The sequence below is a fragment of the Anser cygnoides genome, chromosome 18 (genome assembly GCF_040182565.1).
Source record: "Anser cygnoides isolate HZ-2024a breed goose chromosome 18, Taihu_goose_T2T_genome, whole genome shotgun sequence".
In the NCBI taxonomy this organism is placed as follows: domain Eukaryota; kingdom Metazoa; phylum Chordata; class Aves; order Anseriformes; family Anatidae; genus Anser; species Anser cygnoides.
In genome coordinates this window covers 1,470,745-1,492,040 of record NC_089890.1, presented here as the reverse complement: position 1 = coordinate 1,492,040, position 21,296 = coordinate 1,470,745, and the positions used below count along the sequence as shown (strand labels likewise).

Below are 21,296 nucleotides of genomic sequence, written 5' to 3'. Positions count from 1 at the left end.
AGCTAAAACTCTTTTTGGGTTGAAATAGGCTTCTTGGTTTGTTTTGGCGGTGGTAGTTGGTTGGCTTGGTTTTGGTTTTGTTAAAACCATTTCATTCTTTGGGAAAAGACCAGGAGAAAACCCCAAGCAAGCATTGTTGCTCTGGTTTGGGACAAGGCATGCATGTCTTTTTGTGTGACTGTAAAAAAAAAAAAAGTGTTTTTGTGTGCGTGACTGTAAAAAAAAAAAAAACTATCATTTTGCGTTTGCATAGCTGTGTTTGGCTTACGGCCCCGCCCGCCGAGCCCCTTGCTGAGACGCGGCGGGGGGGGGGCGGCGGCGGACTACATCCCCCAGAATGCACTGCGAGGCCGCGTGACGTCTCCATCGGCCAGCAGGGGCGCGGGGGCGACGGGCGCCGGCGCGTGGCTTTTAAGCGGCGCGCAGGGAAGCGCTCGCTCCTCGGAGCGCCATTGGCCGAGGCTGCGGCGCGGCGCGGGCAGTGATTGGCGGGGCGGGGCGGGGCGGGGCTCTGCGGCCATGCAGGGCGGCGGCGGGGCAGGGGCAGGCCTCGGGGCGAGGCTGTGGCGCTGGGGTCCGCCGCCGGCCCGGGGCCCGCAGGATCTGAGCGGGGACGGGGGTGTGCACAAGGAGGAGCTGCGGCCCGGCACCGGGCAGCCCGTGCCTCCTGCCGCCACCGTGGCAGGTACCGCTCCCGGCCGCTCAGGGGGAGCCCGAAGCGGAGCCCGTGGCGGCCCCGCGCCGCTCGCACCGGGCTGCGGGGGCTCGGCCTCGGTGCGCTGAGCCCTGGGGAGGCCGCCCGGGGCTCTCAGTGCCCCTCTGTGTGCCCGGGCCGGCGGCCGGGTGCTCCTCAGGGTGTTTGCGCGTGCTCGCGGGGAGAGCTTTGAGGCGCTCCTGGCACACAGCGGGAAGGCCTCCTGCGTCAGAGGCTGGCCGCTCCTTATCGGGTCCCAGAGCACTTGGGGCAGCCGGCTCGGCTTTGTGCGGCCGGCGCACAGTGGAAGGGTGGCCTGACCTTGAGCAAAGCAGGCTTCCCGGGTCCCGGCTGCGTTCACAGTACATAGAAGTTTGAAGCTGAAAGTGGTTCCTGTGCAAGGGCATAGTTGTGCGGCAAGGGAAGCCCGTTCTAGTGTGGTTTTTTCTAATTGAATTACAACTGGAGTTAGCCATGGCATTCCCCAGACAGGGGCAGAGTTCTGAGGGGTACCTTTTCTCCATTGTTTTCAGGGCTCAAGCTCAGTTTGGGAATGACTGTTGCACCCTTCCCCAGATGACTGGGGCATTTCAGTTTCCAGGCTGGAGGTTTCTGTTCTGTTCCTGCCCACAGCTCGCCAGTTCTTGAGACAAAACAGCGTTTTCTGCTTCGATAGAAATCAAGACTGCAAAGTAGCAATTCTGTTTGGTGTTGATGTTAAAACACATTCAATGCCGCTTGGTTCCTTGCATGTGACCAATTTTTTGGGACAAATGTGGGGCTGTTTGTCCCCTCAGCAGAAAGGGGGGGGGGGGGAAGGCAGGATAAAAGTGTGGTTGCAAAATTAACTCCCAGTGTGCTGCTGCTGCTGGTGTTTTTGGACATGAAATCAAACTCTTGCTTTTCTCCCTGCTCCATGTTTTGGGCTGTGCAGTGAAGTACTCTGGGTACCTGGAACATGCAGATGAGCCCTTCTGCACAAACTGCACTACGAAGCTTCCTAGGTTGATGAAACTTGGAGAAGGTAGGCTTGTCCTGAGATTCACGGGGTCATAAGGACCTGCCTGTTAAGACATGGTAATTTAAATGCATTTTAGTATCTTTAGGTTTGGGTTTTTTTTGGAACCTTTAAAACTACTGAAGGGGGTCAAAAAGCATCCTTCAGGTAGGTGGTGGTCAATCTAGAACTGACAGTCATGCACCTCTCCTGACAGTGGGAGTGAGCAGCAGGACTTGTGCTGTTGGTAGCAGCGCGGGTGCTTACTGTCTGCCCTACTGCAGCACCTGCAGATTTTGATGTTTTTAAATCACCAGAGAGGAAACATTGCTTGGTTCCACAGAATGCCTTGATAACCTCAATTATCCAAATATCAAGGTGATTTTGATGCGATTTTGTTTTTTTTTTTTTGTGGGGCAGTGTTTGCTGTGAGTTGTCATAACTGTGGGGAACTGACTGTTGTAGTTGGTGGTATATGAACACCGGAGCTTTTTTGTCTAGACCTTAAGAGAAATTGTTATTTGGAGTCTGAGGGTAGATTCTGGGTTTGGGATTCTCATGGCCTTGCATTTCTTGTTGTGACAGACATTACACTGAGGGGCCTGGAGATTGGCCTGCTTACGATGAAGAAGGGAGAGGTGGCAAGATTTGTCTTCACGCCGGTTTATGCCTATGGCCAGCAGGGCTGTCCTCCTCTGATTCCCCCAAATTCTACAGTCCTGTTCGAAGTGGAGATGTTGGACTTCCTAGATTCTGCTGATTCTGATGCGTTCTTTGCATTGACTGCTGTGAGTTGCCTTAATAAGGCTTGAGGCATAAATCTGGAGACTCAATGTTTGCTGTCTTTCCCTTCAGTTGCTGTGTATCGTGCGTTACATACGTTTGTTAAGCTTCAATGGAGGTGAAGTTATCCAGGCCCTGGGCTGCTGGCTCCAGTCAGATGCAGATGTATGCCCATTAGTGCTCGCCTGGCACACCTTGCCCTGCTTACTTCAAGTGTAGAGGGGGAAGCTGGGTGCTGCCTCTGTTCGCTCCGCTGTGGTGGAGTCAGGGGAACAACTTACCTTTATTTTTAGCTGTACGAAAAACCTCATGGTTTCACTAGAGGGCACCAGCTTCCAGGAAGTTCTCTGAAGTGTCAGGAGCAGTAACTGTCACTTTAAAAACAAAATCCTTTTTAAGTCTGCAGTGTTGAAGTGTCCCCCACCCCCCACCCTTTGTCTTTGCTTCTTGGCTGCTTTCCCAAGTGCTCCTTCACTGTTCACTTTCCTCCCTGGTGAGCTATGGTGTTATTGTTAATTCCCCCTTTTCATGTAAAAGGCTTTGGGCTGTGGTTGTGGGTCAGTGATTGGGGCACAGGCAGCAATGCTGGTGGAGAGAGGCCCTCCTTATTCCCTAGCTGCTCTTGCAGAGGCTGCTGCTGCCAGATGCAACCCTGAGATCAAACCACTGTTGCACGGGGGAGAGCGTACTCCCTGTTTTGCCTGTTGTCCAACCTTTCTTGCTTACACCTCTCCTTGAGCTGATTCAAAGTTGCAAACCCAGGGGAAAACCTGTCCCTCTTTTTTTTTGTTGCTGTTTTTTTTTCTTTGCTGGCTTGGTGTCCTGTGTGGTGTCAGGCTGGTCACAGAGTTGGCATGAGGCAGCCACCCAGGGTGATGTGGCACCGCTAGAGCAATGCAGCCTGTCAAACAGCTTCACCTTTTGTGCCAAGAATAGTGTTTTTGTATTTATGGCCTGTTCTGTGCTAAGGTGAGAGCATTGGGCAGGATTTAAGAACAAATTTCTACCCCACACCCCGTGAGTCTTTTTTGTCCTGTTGAGCTTCTTGACCTGTTTTGTAGCACTTCTCAGTAGGAGTTACTGACAAAACAGTGGCATGTTTCAGCCTGGAGAAGGGAAATTCCATTGTGGTGGCCTGGCTGGACGCTGCAGGGGACCTTGGCAATGGTCTGACTCCTGCCTTGTGGCTGGAAAGGGACTGGGCAGGGGAGCCCTGCCTGTGATCTCTGCTTGTTGTCTTTTGTTTGAGCTGAAATCCCTGTGTTTCTTTATACAGGAGCAGCAAGATACCTTTCCTCTACAAAAAGTGTTGAAAGTGGCGGACACGGAGAGAGAGTTTGGCAATTACCTCTACCGTAAGCAGTGCTTTGAGGGTGCCAAAGAGAGATACAAAAGGGTATGACACCAGAAAAATGTGTTTTCTGTCTATGGGCTGTGAAAGTGGTAATTATTTAGTGCTAGTTCACAGTAATGAGTACAATTCAAAGTTTATACAACTTAAGTACATATTCAGTTTCTTATTTAAGAAGTGATCTGAAACGCTTGCTTTTGTGTGAACAGCAGTAGTAAATGGAGGAGGAGGGTTGGCAGAAATATGCAGAACCTTTTTCCTTCAGGCTTGCTCCCGGTGGGCTCTTGCTAAGGCAGAGTGCGTCTCAGGGTCTGTGTGAGCCCTGAGTGGCTTTTGTGATGGACTGCTAAAGCAGAGCCTTTCTCAGCTTTCACGGCAGCTCTTGCTGAGAGATGTTATAAGGCAGTACAACCTTGTATTGCAGCAGAATCCTGCTTAATGCTGAAAGTCATCTAGAGTCTCCATGTTCTGGGAGTAGAGGTATCACCAGCACCTGGGCACTCAGCTTCTAGCCTCCTGTCTGGGAACCACAGAATACTTGAGGCTGGAAGAAACCTCTGGAAATCGTCCAGTTCAACCCCCTTCTCAAGGTCATCAAGAGCAGGAGGTTGCCCAGGATTGTGTCCATTCAGGTTCTGGCCATCTCCAAGGATGGAGACTCCACAGCATGCCTGGGCAGGAAAATACTCGGGTGCCCAAACTGGAATGCATTTGCCTTTGTTTCAAAAGTAGTGAGGCTTTGAGACATTTTTCTTCCCTCCATTTAAGATTGCTTTCTCTTGGTATTTTTAACAAAAAAACATTAAATTCTTTCTTCCTAAAATACTGCTTTTCCACCTTTATCTTTAGTCTGGGTACCAGGTGTAATTTTTTTCTGCTGCTGTCTAGTTCCTCGATAAGTTTGCTGTAGTCTTGTGTCTGAGTTGGCTAGTCAGGCAGGTAATGCTGTGCAGTATATTTAGGGTTTTGATTATTATTTTTTTAACTAACCAAGATAAATAGAAACATGGATGTAGCTGGCTGATTGGGATGGATTTCTCACTTCCCATAGTGGATTTGTTGTGCACTAGTCCTTTTCCCTGTCTTCTCAGGCATACTCCATCCTTGGTCGCAGCCCTTCCAATGAGGCAGAGCAGTGTCAGATTGATGCTTCCAAGTTGTTGGTGCTCCTGAATCTCTCAGTTACCTACCTGAAGCTGGAACATCCTGACCAAGCATTGATGTATGGGGAAAAGGCCTTGGAGATCGACCACAGAAACACCAAAGCGCTGTTCAGGTGTGGCCAGGTGGGCAAAAATAAATTTTGCTGGTAACTGCATCAAGCAATGACCCAAACTCTCTGCCTGTGGAGAGTACCTAGAATAAACTGAGAGCCACTAAATTAATGCCTAAGCTCCTGCAGCAGTCTGATTCTTCTGCATCTGACCTTTCAGAAAATCTGGCTCTATAAATCTGTCACAAGTCTTTTCTTGAGGGATTTCTGAGCTACCTAGATCTGTCTTAGAAATGCTTGTAGTCGTACATATTTCAGTCTGAAGAGCAGCAGTGAGTCTATATTTATCTTTCGGTGCATCTGTCTTCTTTCAATGGCAGGCTTGTCTCTGCATGACAGAATACAAAAAAGCCCGTGACTTCCTGGTCAGAGCTCAGCATATAGAGCCGTTTAACAACGATATTAACAATGAGCTGAAAAAGCTGGCAAGGTGAGAACTCCTTTCTATCCCTGTAGAAGGAGTGCTGACAGGCTGGAAACACCCACTCAAAAATACTTTGGTGTTTGTGTTTGATTTAACTTTTTTAAACAAAGACTGTTGGGTCTTGGGGAAATGCAGAAGCTCCTTTAGTGTGGGGAGGGTTGGTTCAAAGGTTTTGCACACAGTGGTTACAGGTGATACGTGAGAAGCTGAGAGCATCCATTCTTTCCAGAGGGTTTCTTGTGCAGAGGGATGTGTGATGCACTCCACCTGAGTAGGTGGGTCAGGCTGATGGCAAGGAGGTAGGGAGCTGCTGAAATGCCTCAAAACCAATGAAATGCAGTAGCCTAGCACTCAAGATGGTGATGCTCTGCATTAATACAGATTTTCACTTTCTTTAAGATGTGTTGGCTGATTACAGCAATTTTTTTGCACTGCAAGTGCTTCAGAGTTTCATTGTACAGAGCTACAAATACTGATGTTCAACTGTGGGAAGATATTAAAAGTGAATTTCTTGCTGCCTTGGTGGTGATAAATGAGCAATCCCAAAGGCAACCTTTCCCTTTGCCCACAGGCTGAGTACAGCACAATCCTGCCAGCCTTAGTCATGCCCTCACCCCCTGAAAACATGACTAATGCTAGTCTCTGTCCTCACTCTGTTCTTTTGTTTGAAACTGGCAAAAGCAGTTGCTGGTTCCCAAAAATGTGTGCGGTACTTCTGGCACTGTTCAAACACAATGTGATGAAGACCCAACTTCAGAGATCCCAAAGCAGCCCCTGAATAGGAAGGCTCTTCTGTTGCTGCTAGGCATTGGCAGCAGTGTTTGTAGGGAGCAGTCACATCTCTAATAGGAGTAGTTGATGTGGCTGGTGCAGCCGGTTGTGTGGGTCTTCCCTGGGTGAAGTAATAGCTACTAATAGCTAGTAATAGCTGCTGGTCTGGAAATCTGAAGTAAGCTACTTCAGACTCATCCTCATCTGCCTAAGTACCTTGCTACCAAATGCTAGGTGAACGCAGCTATCAGATGGCTCTGGATGACTGAGTGGCTGCTCTTGGAGGATCGGTTTGCAGGTGGTATCAAAGACCCATGATACGGTATTAAATGTCCTGATTCCAGAAGCCTTGTGCGTTGTCTTAGACTCATTCAGAATATATTGGCTGGTAGAAGAAAAATGTTGCTAATAATTTTGAGCTTGTTCTGCCAGGAAGCAACAAGGCACTATGCCTTCAGGGAAGCAACAGGCAGGCTTGTCAGCTCTGAGGCTGGAGGTAGCAACATGTACTGCTAACGTGTGGTGCAGTAAGCTGGGTATGTGTTAAACATCTGTCTTGGAGTCTCTGCTTCGCTGCCAGTTAAAATTAGTGTATTTGTTGCTTTTACAATGACAAAGAGTGGAATTAGTATGAAATAGATGATGATGATATTGGGTGGTGTTAGTCATGCCACACCTCAGTCTGGATCTCTGTACTGTTACCAAGCTGCCTTGCCTGTGAAAACCTGTAATGTGATCTGGCAAAGGCTTCAAAAGTGGAATATGAATCAAAATTTTGTTCTTAAAAGCTTTTCACTTCCTTACTGAATACACTTACAACACTCCTTTTTGCAAAGTTAATCAATAGCTACCTTTTGGTGCATAAAACTGAACTTCAAAAAGTACCCATTCAACAGCTAAGCCGGGTTCTTGGCAAAATTTGCTTTGACCCGAGAAAAACAGGCAGAACCCTGGGCAAGTATCTTGTGGAACATACCTGGTACCAGCTGCAGTGGTCTTGGTGCAAACTGTGCTGCTGCCTTTGGCAGCTTTTTTAAGAAGACATACATTATATCAAATCCAGAACAAAACAGGGCTCTTCTGACATCTGATGTGAAACTGTGCCTCTGTTCCAAAAGAGGCTTTGGGATTTCCAACTTTGGTAGACATGTGTCATCCAGCCTAGGTGTGTGTCACAGCTATCCACACTAAGATCAGTGGTGACATCTGTCTGAAAGTCTTCACAGCAGAGATGTGCTGTGCTGAGGTTTCATTGAATGAAATGCTTCCAAGTTGTGGGTGCACACCTCTACTGCTCTTGGAGCTAAGAGCATTACCAGCATCACACTCCTGCTGTTTATAGCGTTATAAAAACTGCTTTTGACCCTATACAGTAGCAGATGCAGTGGAGCTGCCCCTTTGGACAGCCATTGATCCCTGGGACAGTGCCTAAACCAAGTCCCCCTCTGGCTCAGGGATTCTGTACCAGTGAGACCTTGTTGCTGGTGAGGTGGAGCGCAGGGTGTGGAGGGTGCTGTGCTTCCTCCTGGCCATGTGGGTGAGAAGCGGTGATTAAAATGGAGTGGTCTGCATAGCTTTTGACACGTAAATGTGATGCTGGCAGGAAGATGAGATTGGAGGAGGAAGCATTTGCCCTGCCATCTACACAGTCTGGGCATGCATCCTTGCTGTCTCTTACCCATCCTCTGCTCAGATTCAAAGGGTCAGTGGTAGATAGCCATTAGCAGCAGTTTGCCAAGTAGCAGAGCACCTGGACCACGTGTCCTGCTAGGCACTGTAATGGCTTGCGCAAGGAATAGTGCAAGTGAGGGGGCACCAAACTAGTCCTCGGGATACAGCTGGGGGTTCCTCTGCATCATCTCACACTTGCAAAGCTAGAGTAGAAAGCATCAGGCTACCAGAAATCAAATGATCTTAGTAGCTAATAGGTACCAGCAGAGAAGGGACCCAAGGTCTGGGAATAAGGCAGAATTAATTCCTGGACATGGCAGAAAGAAGAGGCTGGAACAGCTGCTCCATTCCTAGCAGCACACTTATGCTAGGCTAGTTTATTTTAAAAATGTGTGTGTATATATATATTTTTTCTCGTTGTGGCACTGGCAGTTGGGTGGGCAGTTCACAGCCCATGGTTCCTGTGTTTGTGCTCTGCTTTCCAGCTGCTATAAAGACTACGTGGAAAAGGAGAAAGAAATGTGCTGCCGAATGCTTGCCAGTCTCAATTCTTCTCATGCATGACCAGAAAAAGGTAATCAAGTTGTGAAAAGGCTGAGGTCTCCTAAAGCCACTGTCTTCTCTGGATTGGGTTTTCTGGTGGTGGTGGGGGAAACCTGCTTCTCTCCTGCCTAGGAGGATTTTGGTGACAACAGGTAAGTTAATGGGAATGTGTGGAGGGGAAGGGGCAGGACAGCAGGGTGAAATGTTACTGCACTGTGTGCTTGGGGAATCTTTCCTGCCAGGTGGGCTGGCATGGGACAGGAACCTGAAACTGGCAACACTTGAGTAAGTTTGGTTTTGTTGTTTCCTGTGCTGCTCATCCCAGTTATTCCTCGTTAGAGCCAGGGGGAGAAAGAGCTGTGTAGTCTTGTTTCTCTGCCAACTAAAAGAAACAAAACAACAAAAAAAATTGTTTCTGTCAGACTTAAGATTTGGATTTCCTCCTCCCCTCCAGCACTCCTGTCTGGAGCTGCTGGAATGCCTTACTTCAGAAAAAATCTAAATATTTTATTTCTTTTTTTTTTAAATATTAAAAAACCTGTTTGTATAGAAATTTTCAAATAGATGTTTTGGACTCTTTAAAGCCTTAAATCTTCTAGCAAAATTGACAGGTTTATAAATGCACAAAGGCTCTTTGATCATTCTTTTTTTGTCAAAACCTTCGCCAGGGTATAAGGGGAAGTGGAAACCTTCACTGGTCTCTTGCCTCAGGGTAAGCCCTAGGGAAAGGGTTGTGGAAAATGACAGCAGCCTTCTGTCAGAAAGCATCACCAGCTCAGGTCTGTCAGAGGTTGCTGCCATTCTATCTCAAACAATACAGGCAGTATCCCTCTACTTGCTGAAAATGAGTACTAGCAGCCTTTCCATCATCAAAAGCGTGAGTGCAGGATTCAGCTGTGGTATTTTAAGGCTGCCTCTTTCTCTTGTCTGTGGCTGTGAGGAAGCTAACCTAATACTTGAGGAAGAGGTTTGACTGAATGCCTGTTTCCTAAAGCAACACATCCCTCTTCTGGCTGTATGTGCCTCTTTGCTGTAGTCTTTACCCGTCCTGCCTCCCCTGTGCCCCGATCATAGCTGCATGTTGCTGAGCTGCCTCCGAGCACAAATTCTTCTCTGGCTTCAGGATGAGGTGGTCAGATCTGTTAGCAGGTACCTACCCCCAGGCATGTCACTATGAAAAGGGGTTTGTGACTGGCTGTGGTTCTGCCACTGTGTCCAGGAAGTCTGTGGCCGCAGACTTGCCGAGGAGGCTCTGAGTCTCAGTTTACTGAATTTTAGAGACTTGCAATTGGAAAGCCTGTATGACTTCTCTTGTTTCTGACTGTAGTACGTAGCAGTGCCTGAGCTGGGGAACGTCTTGTGTCAATCTGTGCATCTGCTGGCCCCGTGTCATAGTAGAGCTCTGAGCGTACAGAGTCATCTGCTGGGCCAGCAGGCAGGTCATCCCGTGGTAAAGCAATGTAGCCTCTTCTTTCCCAAAGAGAGGCCGGCGAAGATACTGATTTCCATGCAGTACAATGGAAAGTAGCTATTGTTACAAGTAAAAAAAAAAGTCTTCAGTTCATGGAGACTGAGAAGTGCAAAAGAGAAGCCTTTGTCTGAGGCAACCTTTAAAATTAGGTGTAACTATCCATCAGCAAGATTTTCTCCATTGGCTCTATATATTTGCACTGATGCAAATATACAGCGCTTTCCTGGAGCTCTGCCTGCTTAAGCAGCTGATTGTCAGCTGTCAGTCAAAGATTCTGACCTTCCTTGAAGTTGTTTTTTAAAGTCTTCCAGACAAACTTACATCACTGTCACCTACATAACAATTCATTGTTAATTCCTTGTAAGAAAAATCTCTTGCTGCTGTGTCTTGCGTTTAAAAAAAAAAATATATTCAGAGAGGAGCACAGCAGTTCCAGCTGGAGCTCCTGCTTTCTCTCAAAGGCACCACTATGTAGCCAGAATTGAGGCAAAACATTCTTTAGTGCTTTCTGACAACTTTGTACAAGTTCAGTTTAGGGCACAAGCTGTACTCAGTCAGTCTGGCATGCCTGTTTTATCCTTTGTCTTAAGCATTTAGTGAGTAGATGGCCTGTGAGTGCTGCCTGTAGCTCATGTCTAATGATCCAGTGGAATCGCAACAGTTAAGGAAAACTTCTGCATACCAGTTGGCAGGTCTGAGTGTTGATCTGACCCCATGTCCAGCTTACCAGCCGAGTGACTCTGCTGTAGTTGCAGCATTCTCCCTGTCCTGACTCACTGCCATATCCCCTGGTTCAGTGCTCCTACCCAGGTGGCTTTGCTGTAAGCTTTGAGACGTGCAATGGTTGCTTTGTTAGGGGGCAGATGGTTTGTTTGTCTCTACTGGGTAACCCAGGGCTGCTGTTCTGTGTTTTCCACAATGACACTCAAAAACCAGGTGCACCTGAATATACTCATTCTGCCTGGGATGTGTCTCCCTTACTGTGTAGTGTGGGTCCTGTAATTGCTGCAAGCATCATCTTGCTCGGAACACCCTTTTTTCCTTTTTAGTGGAGTTTTATGTCAGAATAAACATTTTCTTTGGTGAAATGTGAGGCTGTTCCTGATGGTTCTTTGAGGAATCCAGAAATACTCAGGGGTAGAAATAGAAGCACAAATGCTTTTTTAAATCTGTCCTGCTGCAGTCCTTTGCAAACACAGTGGCCTGGGGCCTCTTGCTTGCATCTCTTCAAGTTTGGGCTATTTGCCTGCCTCTGTAAACCTTGTGTTGTGCAGCATGTGTCAAGCCAGGTCACCTGGTACATGCATAGCTGTAAGCCCCCTTTGACCCTTAAACTGTAGAATGGGTAGACTGAGGACCACTGGTTTAGTGGAGTTTCTCTTCCATTGAAAAGTGAAGGGTTTTGGTGAAAGATTTTGTATTGCTGTGGTCCTTCATGATAAAGAGAACTTAATCATGAAGCACAGACAAATTCCCTAGAAATGTCTGGAACCTATTAGAGGGTCCTTGGTGGTAGCTTCATCCCAGAAAGGTGAATCTTTTTTTTTTTGCTGTTTTTAATTAAAGATGAGCCAAAGCTGAAGGCTTGCCTCTAATGTGTATCTCAATTTCAGTACACAGGAGAAGTAGTCTTGGTAGCTGAGAGCATGCAGGGAAATGTTCCAGTGCAAACAAGTAATGCTGAAATTATGGCAGGAAACTAAGGTCAAACTTGAGATTGCTATGAATAGCAGGGTCTAGCAATTCTGAAGCCATTAATTGGTGAGAATTGGCTGCAGAACTGGGGTTGTGTCACCTGGTAGAAGTGACTGTAATTAGGCTTAAAATCAGCATCAGTTGCCAGTTAAACTGACCTAATAAGCTAAAAGAGACTTGCAAATAAACTGAGTAGTATGTGAATAGTAGAATCAAAACTCCTGCATTGGGAAGGCTCCAGACTTCTAAGTAAACAGCAGCTTCCTCCTTCCCCTACTGCTCTCCTTTATTGCTAAGCTGAAGATCTAAAATATGCCTCCTGCTGTTGCTGTCCCTACCCACTGTGTACAGCTTAACAACAGAACCAGCAATTTCACTTTAGAATATGCAAATTATCATACCACTGAGATGTCTTGTGCTGCAAAGGAAATTAAGCATCTGCTTTATGCTGAGCATCATTAGAGCTAGTGGGAAGGTTTGAACGATGACTTAATTAAGCATTCTCCTTACTAAGCAGAGGAAGGAGAAAAGCTTTAAGGTTGTTGGTTGTTTTGTTGGGTTTGAGTTTTTTTCCACTCTAGATCTTCCTTCCTGCTGCATCTTTTTTTTTCTTTGACCCGAGTTCTGCAATTCATGTCTGGTAGTATCTCTAATACCTCTCTTGAAGATTGGTAGGCCATGGTCTCTTCTAGAAACCAACCAGGAGTGGAGAAATGACTCCACCTCCACATAGGGATCCCCTGCTACCCATGCTTCCCTTCTGACGCACTGGACATGTGTCCCTGGTTTGTTATGCTGTGACAGCAGGTCGGGCTAAAAGATGGTGGAGAGGGAATTGAGGGCAGGGACCAACAGGAGCTCCTGTGCTCTTTGAACTCTGATGTACTCTTTGTGATCACAGAATCACAGAGTGTTAGGGATTGGAAGGGACCTTGAAAGATCACCTAGTCCAATCCCCCTGCCGGAGCAGGAACACCTAGATCATGTCACACAGGAACGCGTCCAGGTGGGTTTTGAAAGTCTCCAGAGAAGGAGACTCCACAACCCTCCTGGGCAACCTGTTCCAGTGCTCCATTACCCTAACCGTGGAACAAGCTTTCTCATATTTAAGCGGAACCTCCTATGTTTCAGCTTGCACCCATTGCCCCTTGTCCTATCAGTAGGTGTCACCGAGAAGAGCCTGGCTTCGTCCTTCTGACACTTAATCACGAAGGCTTGTTTACAGAAGCCCTTGGTGAGGGCACTTAATGTATTAGGGGTGACGTTGCCCAGACTAGGAGGGAGATCCATGCAGTATCTCAGATTGACCTGCATTGCCCGTCCTCCAAGGCACTGGTGAAGTGCTGGTACTCTAGTTTCATTGGAGGGATGCCTCAGGGCCCAGCCCAAGACCATCTGCTCTGAAACTCAGTGAATATCTAAAACCTGGTGTTGCCCTCTGTGTGCACAATCCTGAGCCTCCCTGGTGAGGTAGGAAGGTGTTCATGGCTGTGTTTCTCTTCAAGCTTCTGCCTGGGCCTGCACAGCGTGCTTGCCCTGGAAAGGACAGGCTGAGCCCCTGGTGGATATTCCTGTGTGGGCTTTTATTTCTCAGAGCTGCTGCTGGCAGCAGGAAGGTAAAACTTGCTAACTTCAATGCTGCTGTTACAAACCAGTGAAAAAGATGCTGGGTTCTTTCCATTAGTATGATAATACGTGGTTTACCATGCAGGTAGGATTTGAAGGGCAATGGTCTGTTTCTAAGATGTAAATGCCTTTATGAAGAAGGTTTTAGTTTTGCAGAGCCTTCAGAGTTACTGGCCTTCGCTTCCAGCAGCAAAGAGATGCGTGGTGATCTTAAAAATGGTATTTCGTAGAAGATCTTAGTCTCCTTTCCCTACCTCTTGTGTTTCAGCTGTGATAAGCTGTATGAAGTGTAATTAAAAATGCTTTAGCTTGACAAGCAAAAGGGAAAACGGGGGGAACATAACCTCAAGTAGGTTGTAACCAAACAGTTTTTGGATGGCAGTCTGCTGCAGGTGACTGTGCCTGGGATCAGATTATTGCTTAATTGTGCTGTTGTTGAGGCACAAAAGCCCCCACTGGTGCTTCTAGTTCTTGCAGTATTACAAATGGTGGGCAGCTCTCCCTGGGCTGCCATGTGCATATGCCATCCCATACAGCAGATAGGCAGAACTGGCATGCCTGGCCACCAGCCCTGCTGATCTGGGGTGCTACGGACTTCCTCTCTGGGCTAGCAGAAGAAATGTCTTTATTGTATCTGTTTTAGTCTTAAATCTGAGGATTTTAATGTCATGCGCAGCCTTATACAGCAAAACAAAGGGCCCTTTTCCATATGCTGTTTTGTTTGTTCTTCTAGCCAGGCAGCTTGGAGGAGTGTTGAGTGTGGAGAACTGTAACCATGCCTGTGTAAAGAAACATACATTGTTTTGGGCTTGAAAGACATTACTGCCTCCAAAGAGTGAAGGATGCTCTTTGCTGCTTGCTTATTTCAGTGACAACTTACCCTGAGCAGAAACACAAGGTGATCTAAATGTCTGTGCTTGGACTTGGGTCAGATGTGGCCTGTCTATTTTAGCCATGCGTACTGCCTCCACTGGGATCAGTTGATGTCATGGCGTGTGGGTGTGCTTGTTTGCTGCTGCTTCAGCATGGTTCTGCACTGAGGACTCTGTCCCTGAGACCAGACATCAGAGCCTGTGGTAGGATTCAGAGTGCAGAGGAGCTGCAGCACACTACAAGGTAATTTCAACATAGCAGAAAAACCTCGGATGATGGTGGTGCAAACCATGCCCTGGTGGCTTATTTTTTAGGGTCTTTCCACGTTGTTTTGGTTTATTCTGCAGACACCACTTTTTTCAAGTAAAACTAAACGTCTAATGTCCTGACACCCTAGGTTCCTGGCAAGGTGCTCTCCTGATCGTGAGGGGGTGGTGGCAGTGGTCAGGGCTCTTGTGAGCTTTCCACTCTAGTGCAGTACGTGGTGAAACGCAGACAAACTTTAGAGGAGTTTAAAAGGCTCTAAGCAGGTATCGTGATACCTGTGATGGTACAGAGACAGCTGAGAGTAAAGAGTGCTAAGGACCCCCGTAAGAGTTCACTGCGGTTTTGGGAAATATTCCCCTGCTTGTGAGCTACCAAGCATTGTTCGTGATGTGCAGCCTCGTAATGGGGTGTAGCCATCACCAGTGGCACAGCGCAGCCTATTGTAAGATCTGCGGCTCATCACTGCTTGAACAGCACCAGGGCGTTCACTGCTATGTCTGACACTGGTGATAGCACTTAGCAACAAGACAACTTTTGTGGTCCTCTGTACCAAGAGGCAGGAGACACTAACAAGGCTTTCAGATTTGGGGGATACTGCTTTAGGGAAGGCTTTTTGCTTAAGGAGTGTTTTGGCACTACTGTGAGTTAGTCTGCAGATCTGCAGGATTATTTGCAGTAAGGGAAGACGTGAAAGACGTGACCTTCATGTGCCTTTCCCAGTACCCATGATGCTTTATTGGGGAAACTGTTGATTTGACAGAATGCTGAGCATTATTGACATGAAAGCTATCCCAGCTCTTGAAGGACTGGGAACTGCTGTATGGATCAATTTCAGCCCACACTTGCTGTATGAAGTCCTTACTGAGTCAGGAGTGTGTGTTGAAGAGCTTATCTTTTTCCTTTCACCTTCTCATAATTGTCTGGTTTATGAGACCTCTTGCTCTCTGAGGAAGGTTTATTACTGCTTTTAAGGGATTTTCCTTTGGAAATGCCTGGGAAAAAGCTCTGCTTCCTGTGTTTCTCTTCTTTGCCTTAGGTATCCCTGTTGCACAAAAGACCTGAGCAGACTTGACAGACCCTTTCACCATCACCTCAGGTTCAGGGTGGTAGTGCATGTCATCAGCATTCAAGCTCTCTGGAGTCAAGACTAATTAAGGATCTCCGGTTAATTCTTAATTCTTCCTTCCACTGAACTGTCTTTCTAGTGTACAGGCGTTTGACTCATTGTGGATCCTTTGCAGGGCTGAGGATTATGGATCCACTGGCAAAAAAGCTATCATGGGGAAGAAAACATTTTAAGCACAGATCTTCAGAAGACAATGAAAGTTGATATAGCTTGATATAAACAAGGAGTAAAGCATCTGTTCCTTGCACCTTCACTTCTTGAGTTTTGACATCTCTTGAACCTGTGTTGGGGTAGTCTTGGCAGTTGTCGGTCAGCCTGTTCAAGCCTTCAGACCTGCAGCGCCTCTCAGCTTCTGCATGCTCTCGTACTACCTGAAGATAGGCTTCACAGTAATCTTGGCCATAAGTGATTTCACTTGAAGCAGTAACAGTTGGACATCCCTAAACACCTAGGTGAGACAAATAAAGGTACGGCTGACAGCAAAACTGCTTTCATAGCAGATAAGTGGTATCCTAATTAGGTTATCTTCTGAAGGAATGCTGCATGCTCTGAGATGGAATCCATGTCATGGGGATGTGTAGCATTCCCTCTAATAATGTTCTGACAAACCATGATTCTCTGGTCTTGTAAATAGCTGTTTCTTTTCACCGTATCAGGATGGATCACTCAGCACATCTTATCAGCTAGCTGATAAAGCTGTAGCTGGACTTTTTTCTTGTGTTCAGAAGATTTGCAGTCTGTCAGTAACCTCTTAGGGAGCCCACATGATGCATTTAAGAAGGAGCTTGTTCATGTCCTGGTGGCAGTGTTTTTTCTCTAGGCTGTTATTTCAGAGTGGCAGTTCCTTTTGGACTTGTCAGGTCTTGAATGAAGAGCACTTCTCAGGCAATTGCTGTTGTAGAAGGTTTTCGCTCCTTTGCTGATCTGTGCCTCTAAAAAGGGTATATGAAATGTGCTCTTGGGGTCCTGTGGTATAAGATGTACTGTATCCTTGTGACTAACAAATCAAGACTGTTCCGTTCTTCTCTGTGCTCAGTGGTTTGGGTTGAAGTGCTGAAAGTGAGGTATTCTGCCTCCTGTTAGAAGCACTTGTAGGCTGCATTTCTCTGAAAGTAGCTGTTGTCTCTTAAAGGCACTTCACTGGATTGTAACAGCCAGGCCAGCCTCCTAGGTTATCTGCTCTCCACAAAGCTGATGATTTGATTGCTTCTCTTGAGAAGTTTCTTCTCACTGTGGGTTATCTCAGTGCAGTGCTGTGGGGAGCTTTTGATTCAGAGCATGAGTTTAATGAGGGCTGAACTGACGGGAGCAGTGCTGTAAGTGCACACTCTTTTCGGCTTCTTTGTGCTTCTGCAAAAACTTCATCTGCTATGCTTGGTGCCTACACAACGTTCTTTCCTGTAGCCCTTCTGGAGACTGAGGCAGGAGAGGGGGAACCAGGGAAGATGCAACTACAGTTCTTCATGTAAAAAAAGGCAGCTTTAAACAAATTTTAAAGCTTTAGTTGAACATTAATAGTTAATTATGGCTTTAATGCAGAGTAAAGGCGATTGTGGTTATAAACGACCTGTGACCTGGCATATTGTTTACTGTAAATTGGTGCTCAACTGCCTTATCTTTCTGAAGCATGAATTAAAATAGGTGGTACAACAGACTTCTGTCTGAACTTCAAAGTGAGCAAGTGTTGGTGCTGTGTGGCTAAGCTGCTGCCAACCTGTTTTTAAGGGAAGGAAGCAAACATTGGAGTGGAGTCCTGGTTGGAGTGTGCCGTTCTTCTACCTGTAGGAACAGCAAACGCTTTGAACACCTTCCAACTCGGCATCTTCAGGGCTGTGCATTTCCCTTACACTTCTCTTTTGATTGTGTAGCCATTAGGTGGAAATGAAAGAGATGAACTGATCAAACACTCCTTGAAATGGCTTTAGGGTTTCAGTTTGAATATTTTTTTAATTAGCTCTATGTAAAGACTTTATTACTTCAAATAGCAGCCATGAAACCAGAAGACTCGGTTTGATCTCTTGTTTTTGTGGTGCACGAGAAGTCTCAGTAACTGTAGGTTTTATATCCAGCTAGACACCCCAAACCACAACTAACAGACAGTAGAAACATAAAGTGATTATCTTTTAAGTATGCCTATCAGGGACACATAAAAGGAAGTGCTGTGTGGGTATAGTAATAGACTGACAAGTAGCAGAGTAGAAGTCAGTTGCGTTTTAACAGGAGCAAAGATGCTTTTCTCTAATAAAGCATAGAACATCAAGTATGAGGATTTTTTTCACTTTAGAAACCTTTCTTTTTTTTGTCCTGATTGCTACAACTCTATGCTGTGCACCAGAGCATTTAAGCATTTCTGTCTCTGATTAATTTTCAAAGTTTCAAAGAAAAGAGATCAGCTGCAGTGTCCTCTAGTAGCTTTTTTTCCATAAACTTCTCCCTTTTCTCTTGGTCAGGGTAGGTACTAGGCTGTCAGCACAAAGCTGTGAATGTAACACAAGATACTCAGCGAACCCCCTGGTTTTGGAAGTTTTGGCAGTAAGAGGTAGCCTTATAAATGAGGCTGTAAGATGAGTCTGGATGAACCAGGGCAGTGACTAAGTGCTGACTTGATACAGCAATTCCTATTTTGTGCTAGACTAGAAATCTGCTGCTGGTGAATTTCCAGGAATCCTGAAAGTTACTTGACTGTTCAGTTTGAGATTAAAAAAAGCACGGTAGTTGGGGACAGCCTTTGAGAGAGGCGGATTGTCCTAATTCAGACTACGTTTTCTGGCTGGGTGTCATTTGAGTCATGGGTTCTGAGTTGTCTTGTGTGGCTCTGAGCATACTGACTGAATAAAACCTGGGTTCTTCAAAGTCATTGGGGGAAGATGAGTAATCCAGTCAACCTCATAGCTAATTCTGTGAACAGGGTATTGAACTGGAGACCAGTTCCTTGCAACCCTAATTGTCCTGTGATCCTGTGGTGCCAGAGCAAAATACGTGCCTTCCAAGGTTATATAATAAATGAGGTGTATATCTTAAGCATCACATGATGCTTTGTCTTCTCATCCTTTAGTTGGTAAATGTCTGTTTTCCTCAGAATTACTGCTCTTTAACTTTCTGGTTAGCAGTCTGTAAGTTGATATCCTCTAAGGAGCAGGCTTCTCTATTTTGTGAAGAGTTATTTGATTTAAATTTGCAGAGATCACTGCAGCCAAGCTAACTGAAAAAGCTCAAGTGGCTACAGCTCCTGAAAGAGTAGCAAAAATTGATTTGGGCTCCTGGTATTCTTAAGCTGAGAGAAGATAGGGCATCTTCTGAATGTGCATTTTTATTTTGACCCCCAGAACAGGAGAGTAGGAGACAGATAATGGGTTACTGTGTGGAAAGGTTGTTAAGGATTTTTATGAGGTTTTTGGTTCTTTTTTTCCTTCCTTCCCTTCCACTATTCAGCCTCAAAATGCTGGAGAAATGAGGCTGACTTCTCAGCAGTGTTTCAGTACCATTTGTGCCCTGACAAATTAGGGGAACACCTTCCATATCTGTATTCCTCTGAGTGATCTTAGGGCTGTTGGTTGAAGAAGCATCGTGAGCAGCAGGATGCTGAAATACGTAACAGGTACATAGGAAAGCAGCATATATATCTTACCACAGGTGCTTAATGGCTGTGGGGACAACAGGGAATCCCATGTTCTGCTTACACCCAACACAGCTGCACTAGAGAACTTGTGGTGTTGAGCCAGTACTTGAATACGAGCTCAAACAGCTTGTGAGGAACAAGGAGCAGGAGGTGCTAGTGCGCTCTGCAGCTGGGGAGGCAAAGGGGCAGTATGGCTGGAAGAGGCACCGGAGGAGCAGGTGAGCTGTTCCCAGCAAAGTCAGTGTTGTGGAACTGTAGCCATGTAGAGGGCGAGGCAGGGGGTCTGAGTCCTGATCAGTGACCCAAGGGGTTTCCCACAGAGAGGGGAAAAAATCACAGCTTAGAAACAGGTCTGGATTACATCCAGAGAAAATGCCCTATATCTAGATACTGCTTTCCTTCCAGTGAAGCTCTAGTGACCTTAAAGAGCTGGAGGGATGGGGCAGGAGTTGCAAGTGAGAGAAAGGCTTCTCTGGGTGCAGAATCTGTCATCTTGGTATATGTCAGGACTCCAAGATGGGTAGGGACCCAATTCCAAGTGAGAGTGATGGGGCAAGGGGAGGTAACAACGGACAAGATGCTGGGAGCACTGTGTGCCTCGATGCACTGCAGGTGTTGTGTGTGGCTAAGCCTCGTGGCGGAAATGCCCTCCACGTGGGACTAGGGTGTGAGGAGGGGACAAAGATGGGAGCAATCAACTGCAGTGAGAAGTAACAGGAATCTCAGAGGAGGAGAATGGTGAATCTAAAAGACAGAGGACTGACTTTTCAAAGCCAAAGAGTAGATGTCCAGGCCTGGGTTCCCAGAACAGGGTTGGAAAAAACACAGATTGTGTGTAACATTAATGACTTGGTGTAGGAAGGGAGGTGGTCTGAAGGACAATTTCAGGCCACTCTGAGGTGGGCTTGCTAATATTAAGTTCTTATTGCTTAATATTTAGTTTCTTCCAAGTCCCAGGTGAGAAAGTTGAATTTTATAGGAATGCCAGTTCCACTTATGCTAACTAACTTGGGTTAGTTATGGGTTAGTTAACTTATGCTAACTCTTGGGTAATTCTTTCAGGGCTACTGTACACATGGGCTAGTTAACGATTGAATTCTTAGTGCTTGGAGATGCTACAGTGGAATAAAATGCACAGTGATCCCTGTGGGAATGTTGACTGGTATTTATTGTCCTAGGACTTCCCCAGCTGATGAAAGAACAGTTCTTGGACGGGAAGACGACCTACCTCTGGGCACATGGAGACTTCAGCATTGGATCTGTGCTTTGGGAAAAGGGGAAAGAGTGTGGTCTTCATTATACTCTAATGTGGAGTTTCTGTTGGTATATACACAACCTGGTTTTCCTGATTCTGGTTCTTGTTTGCCATGTTCTGGGGCTTAGTTTCTAGAACTAAGTACTGCTGTATGGGAGGATTACCTTCTTCTCCGTTGCATACTCTTTGAAGAAAGTTTGAAACCTTACCTTTTGCAGGTTCTGGACTGCTGTTATGGAATCTGTAAATACAAATGCCATGAAGTTTTGTATTGTTTATACAGATTGTTCTTTAAAAAGTTATGCTTCATGTTGTTTTTGTTCTGAAAAATAAATCAGAACTATGTTGGCAGGACTTGTGCCCATTTATTTTGCAAGAGTGATTAATGTCTCTCTGCCAGTGTAAGGAACTGGAATTTGGAAATAGGCTCCAGTTTGTTAGTGTAGCTAGCTCCTGTCTTGGGCAGCAACATGTTACACTTCTTTTTTTTGGCTAAACATTCCAGTGAGCGTTGATACTAAATTTCAAATGACTTAAGACTACCAACTTTTTCCTTTTCCCCTTCAAATACTGCTGACTTTTCTAGCTTTGATCAAGTTGGTTTCCTTTTTGAGTAAAATCCACTGTGTGCTCTAATTCTTCCTGAACATACACCTTTGTGGCATGGCTGAGTTGGGAAGTGCAAAACCAGGTGCCTCTTAGTGAGAGAGCAGCAAGAGAATGCAGAACTAACAAGAAGCCACTCAGATTCTGTGGAGGAGAAGCCTGGTAACATGAAATGCTGTTTTAATGACACTTGTCCTGTCTGTTTGACTAGGATGGGTAATGTCTTCCAAACATGATTCAGTGCCATGTTG

At 46.1% G+C, this 21,296-nt stretch overlaps 1 protein-coding gene across 3 annotated transcripts; it reads left to right on the top strand.

Annotated features, from left to right (window-relative positions):
* The first annotated feature begins 404 nt into the window (after positions 1–404).
* On the top strand, positions 405–20,799 carry FKBP6 (FKBP prolyl isomerase family member 6 (inactive)). Of its 3 annotated transcripts, XM_048050102.2 has the most exons (8): positions 483–685; positions 1,629–1,718; positions 2,277–2,479; positions 3,751–3,870; positions 4,917–5,111; positions 5,419–5,528; positions 8,450–8,538; positions 20,363–20,799. In XM_048050102.2, the coding sequence occupies exons 1-7, from the start codon at positions 520–522 to the stop codon at positions 8,526–8,528; spliced, it is 963 nt and encodes a 320-aa protein (XP_047906059.1). In that variant the 5' UTR covers positions 483–519; the 3' UTR covers positions 8,529–8,538; positions 20,363–20,799. The 3 variants fall into 3 exon arrangements, 2 of the variants coding, with proteins under 2 accessions (XP_047906060.1, XP_047906059.1); XR_007158852.2 differs by lacking the exon at positions 5,419–5,528 and having other exon boundaries at positions 405–685; XM_048050103.2 differs by lacking the exon at positions 1,629–1,718 and having other exon boundaries at positions 482–685.
* Positions 20,800–21,296: the final 497 nt, after the last annotated feature.